At 35.2% G+C, this 6,055-nt stretch overlaps 1 protein-coding gene across 1 annotated transcript in view; it reads left to right on the forward strand.

Annotated features, from left to right (window-relative positions):
• The window catches only part of LOC108739507 (hillarin), a 42,586-nt gene that overhangs the window by 5,231 nt on the left and 31,300 nt on the right, over positions 1–6,055 (forward strand). The window contains 2 exon segments of the mRNA XM_025977580.1: positions 2,403–2,811; positions 5,041–5,289. Coding sequence (XP_025833365.1) covers positions 2,439–2,811; positions 5,041–5,289 — 622 coding nt within the window. The 5' untranslated portion in view covers positions 2,403–2,438.

Below are 6,055 nucleotides of genomic sequence, written 5' to 3' on the forward strand. Positions count from 1 at the left end.
AATAGATGAAAATTGACCTTCCCCTAAAACTTTGAAAAAAAATACAGAAAATAGTTCTTTACTTATAGATTACAGGAAAATTAATAACGTGGTAAATCATTCAACAAAACAATATTGTGCGTTTGAATGTATGGGGATGATTATTTTTAACTATAATATTAAGTTGCTTCTCGGTTTAGGGTTCCGTACATCCGAATGAGCTCTCCCGGAACTCTTATAGGATCACTCATGCCTGTCTGTCCGTTTTTTTATTTCATATTTAAACGATTCTAACTTGTAGTCAACAAAGTAAATAATGTGATGTAACAATGGCAGACATGTTGCATCCTTGCAGTGGTGGTCAATGCAAGGGAAGTAACGCATAACTTTTAATTAAAATTGCGGTTACCTATATATTTTTATATTTGCTTTTGTATGTACCGTTAGAATAACCTTTAATTTTTAAGGCAGAATTTAGCATACATTTGCCACCTACATTTATTTACACGTATATTTAGAACATTTTGTCTTTTATGTAAGCATTCATTAATGAATACGTCATCTAATCGAATATGTGGGTGAAACAGCAATACCAATAACAGTTTCGAGGTCAAAAAATTCGTGTTCGCTCTCGGTGCATGAGAAAATACGAGATAAAAGGAATTATAACGTAATGATTAACACTGCACTAAATTGGCATTTACTTCAAGAAATTATGATACGATTTAAAAAAATTTATCAATAATAAAACCAAACATGGTAATTGTTTTATAACGTAAAAACATGTACACTTTCTACATTTGACATTTCCTTTTTATAAAATAGTCCACATGTATGTAGAATCCNACAGGTTAAAAGGACCTTAAACTTTTAAAGGAAATATTATTTTCGACTTTGTTAGACGTTTTTAACTTTTTAACTGACATACCTGCGCTAGTAAAATAAAATTAATAAAGATAAAAAACGATAAAGCATGAACAAGTGTGACTCATTGTATCAACCAACAGTTCATTAGGGGAACTTTTAAAGGGATGAATAATGCATTTATGCCTAACTTTACCACAACCCTCACAACTATGTATTTATGTACTTAGTGTCTGTAGGTCTATTCGTTTGTCTATGACGTCACATTATGCAAATCTTGAATTACCGTTTGGGCTTTCTTGTAACTCTTTTTAAAAATTACTTTTTATACTTATTTACAATTTCAAAAAAATTTTTTGCTGCCTGTTGTAACATCCAAAAATGTCCCTTAGGAAAAATCAATTTTAAATGAACCTTTAAATTAGTTCTAACAAATTTCTATTGCCTTTTATAATAAACAAAATCAATTTTGATTTTGCTTTCAGGCGAATGGCAAATGTCTCTTACGGCGTAAATCAGTTGTAAATTTTTAAATAAGCTCTTACATTAACTTATCAAATATTTCCTACGTTAAGAACCCCGAAGAATTCTTTTTCAAGGGAAAAATCAATTTTGATCCTGTTTTTAGATTAAATCTTATGTCCATGTTAGATTTTATTCAATCTAAAAACAATAATTTTTACTTCTAAATGAGATCTTTAAAAACGTTGCTTCCTAGATAATACCTGCTCCTCTTTACTCCTGTTCCTGCTTCTAATATATTTGTATACAGGGTGTCCCATTTGTAATAATTAAAAAAAAAACATGGCTTCCTGACACAAAATACAACAAAAAAGTGTTATACAATTTTTCAATCTAGTGAGAATTGAGCTCGCAAATCGTCTTTGTAAATTTGAACGTAGAATTTGTTTCATTACGGGCCTGGATACAACCATAACACATACATTTGTTTTCGTACACTAGTAGAAAGATTTACCAAACGCTGGGTGGCTAGGGTTATTTCTGCACCGCTTTTAACTATTCCGTAGTCGTTATAATTTCTTTTCTATTTCAAATAACATAATACACGACGTTATGGGCTACATTAGGTCCACTTCAGTTTACGATCATGGGATTTTCGATTGTGATGGATACGTAGTTTTTCTAACATGTTCAGTCATCTAACGGACCTTAACGCAAGTGCATTTTCTTCGGCTGATCCGTAACTTATTACCAAACATAAACAATAGCATTACCCCAAAAGCAGCTGATTCCTACCTACTGAAGGTGAATTTTTCTACGATCAGCTGGCAATCGTAATTAATTTGCGATTGTGCAGGGCCGGCATCAAAACTGTTATAATTTTTTATTTTGTTTCAAAAGTCAAAAGTGTTATAACGTTTTATGTTCCAAATGTCCCTAGGAATCTGTGGTATAAATATTAATTATTATAACTGGGACACTCTATATAACTAACCCATAGAACATGTCGTATCACCCTATTGACTTCCGTTGCGATCTCTAACATTAACGTCTCATAAAAAGGAAGTACCAAAAATCAATTTTAATTTTACTTTCAGATCAACTCGCGTTGTAAGCGACCGACCACCACAAGAATGTTGCAAAGTACGAGCTCGTATCACAACAAGTACCGTCCCAATTTTTACGAGAGCACGTGTTTAAGATGCAACGAGACCGTGTACCAAGTCGATCGCGTCGGGCCGCTCAAAGATTTCACCTTCTTTCACAGCGGTTGCTTCAAGTGCGCCATTTGCGGCACGAAACTTACCCTAAAGACATACTACAACAACCAGCACCGGCAGGAGGACAAGGAGGTGTACTGTAACAGTCATGTGCCCAAAATTGGACCCGGACATTTAGATGGATCTTGTGTCGGTATCAGGTGCGCCTTGAACGTACCGAAATCGACTAATTTTGTCAACGAACAGATCAGAGTACCTTCGGGAAGGGCAAGTGCCGAATCAGAAGGTAAGATAAAACTTAAAAAAAAAATTTAAAAATCTTTTCTTTAAAGAGGTTGTTAACTATAAGAAGGATCTGTATTGAAGGTTCTGGCTCACTCTTTATAAGCATTCCCTATTGGTGGAAATTTGTTAAGACTAATATGAACTTTATCCATTCATCATCATAAGGTCGTCAGTCCTAAGACTGGTTGGACACGTACCTCCACTCTTTCCTATCCTGAGCTAAACTGAGCACATCCTTAACTATTTGTGAACAGTAATCTAACCTAGGTCTACCTCTACCCCTCCTAACTTTTGTTTTTGACTAGACCTTCGTACCTGAGAAGGTGTCCTACCAACCTATCTCGCCTATTTCTTATTGACTTCCATAAAGTCCTCTGTTCTACTCTTTTTAATATCTCTTCATTTCTAACTTTCTTTATCCATGGTATCCTCGTCATTCGTCTGTAACACTACATTTCGAACGCTTCCAACCTTTTCTTTTCCGCCGCGCCTACTGTCCAGGTTTCGCACCCATACAGCGACGTGCTTCACATAAAGTTTTAACAACCTTTTCCGAATTTCTAAATTAACCGTTCGCGAGCATAGATACATGATGAAATAGAGGGCAGATAAGATGATATTGATTAGTAAATGACTGAATTTGTCATTGAAATAGCAGAATTTATTAATTAACTTGTAATAAGCTTAATTTTGACATGTTTCTTTAAAAATTATTTCAAGTTTCTTAATTATTAGAATGAAATTTGTAATATCAACTAAAATACCTCATTATCGTCATTATCAGGTCGTCAGTCTTAAGACTGGTTGAACACGCATCTCACTCTTTCCTATCCTGAGCTAATCTTCGCATTTCCCTAAAACTAGACCAACCCATGTCCTTAACTATTTGCGAACAGTAATCTAATCTAGGTCTACCTCTACCTCTCCTAACTTCCGTTTCTGTCTCTAATATGTCTCTGACTAGACCATCATGCCTGAGAAGGTGAAAAGAAAATTTTCTTGAGTTGCTGGGAATTTTAGGTTGAGAATTCATGAGTTCCGAAAAAAAAACAGTCGAGGAATCAAAACCCCTATAAGGAACTTAAAATTTATTCATCCTTGATCCATGTGAAAAAAATTCAGGCTACCTACACCTGTTTCCATAAAACATATGAACCCTATGTGTCTAAGAATTTGCGAATAGAATAATTAATTGTTTAAAAAATACNTTGTTCTGTTCTAGTAATCTTCTTTCAATCGGATAGAAGAATAATTGGTAACGCATAGCTGCACGTTGTTCGTACCATTATACCTGGTATACGAATACACCATTACGATAAGCTCATTGTTAAGTCTCAGGCCAATTTCGTTTCGGCCCTAGTCTCTCTCTTTCACTATTCTAAAAATATGTAAATTTATGCGTGTGCACCGACTAACTCGACACGTATACGAGCAAAATGCAGAATTTATTTAGCACAATGAACCACAAAAAAAATATTCGAATTCTAGTACCTGTGGTAGGTATTTTAAGACTATTTCCAGTAAAAGCAGGTATTTACTCTCTCTAATACCTACCCTCAGAAATTATCGTAAATACACTTATATTATTTTACTTGTTCCTTGTGACCTAATATATACCTGGCGTATATTCAGTTTTTGTGACAAATACATGAGAACAGAACTCATTATCCGGAAGTCTTTTGCTAAGAAGTAATGTTACTGAGAACAAAAGTCTTTGGTCAGCAATCACCAGACGAAGATTGCGATTTCGAACTTATCAGGTCTCATCAGCACGCTGCGTTGTAGATTCAGTTTGACAAGTTCGTGAGACCGTCTACAAACTTTGTGAACATAAGAGACTGATTCATCTTCAAAACTGCACGAGTAGAAAGAAAGAAAAATATTGTTTTCTTAATATTTAGGTAAATCTTCCTTTTTCATTTTCTCCGTGTAATATACTACTTTAAGGTCGCAACTTTGCTTTCGTCGCACATTTATTTAAAATTGTTAGTAATTTAACCTTGAAATTCCCCGATAATCTCTAACAATAGATCATATTATGTAACACCAGTCAATTTTATCTAGATGGTACAACAGTATAAAATACTGTAACCGCTTCATAATATTCAATTCGAATTTGTTTCAGGTGTAACTGTACATTTTGTTTCCGATTTGGAAAAAATTGTGTAACATTTTTCTGCACTTGCAATTACTTGTTGTTAAATAACGCAACCGATTTTCTTCTTTTCAGTTTTAAACGGAAGAACACACGTAAATGGCAATCACGCGTCGCCCCCGCATCATGGCGACCGGAAACATATGTACAGCCCCAATTTGTGTCCCCAGAACACCCATAGCGATTCGCCCGGTTATAGATATGGACGATTTGACGCTAGCGCCCTCCACATAGCCCATGCACTTCGGCAAACTGAACTACAAAAGGCCTACAGCAGACCGCTGGAAAAACCGATCGACTGCTACTTGGTAAGTGACAAGAACAGTTGGTCAGAAGGTTTCCGTAAACAAAAAAACGCAAAACAAACCAATGGCAGACAAATTGGTAAAGGTTTTCTTGGCCAGTAGGGAGTAGGTGATCTGACGCTGCCTGGTTCGGATGTAAAGGTCGTTGTCGGTTGGAGTTGCTTTTTAACGTTTCGCTAGCATGAATGGCGAGCTTCTTCAGAGGTCCTTCGACCTCTATATCCAGCATCGGAACTAGAAGGACCTTTGAAGAAGATCACCACTGGTGCTAACGAAACATTAGTAAAGCACACTTGCAGTAACATTGAAATTTCTAAAAATTTTGGTTATGAAATTCAAAAAAACCCTCCCTCAGTTATATATTCCATGCAAAAAATAACTTGAACATTCAAAAATGAATAAAACAGCACAACATCCCATTTTAGGAATTAAAACTGGATGTTATACAGAAACAGTTTTTGGGACACAAAATTGGGAATGTTGTCAAAATATGACGAGCATGATCAGACTTGTTAGACACCCACCTCCACTTTGCGCCTAATCCAAAATACAGTGTAAACTCTATATAACGACACTTAGGGGACTGAACATTTTTCGGCGTTATAAAGAGTGGTCGTTAAATGGAGAGAAATAAAAGATATTATTTTACTACTCTATAATAATATGCATTTACCAATATAGTACACATTTTGCACATGAACATTATTATTCATACATTGCGTATAGCCTGTTATCTTCGTCTGATGTTTTTTGCTGCTCCAATATTTTAATTGTATTTTGTTACG

Source organism: Agrilus planipennis, unplaced genomic scaffold, assembly GCF_000699045.2.
Source record: "Agrilus planipennis isolate EAB-ADULT unplaced genomic scaffold, Apla_2.0 scaffold25, whole genome shotgun sequence".
In the NCBI taxonomy this organism is placed as follows: domain Eukaryota; kingdom Metazoa; phylum Arthropoda; class Insecta; order Coleoptera; family Buprestidae; genus Agrilus; species Agrilus planipennis.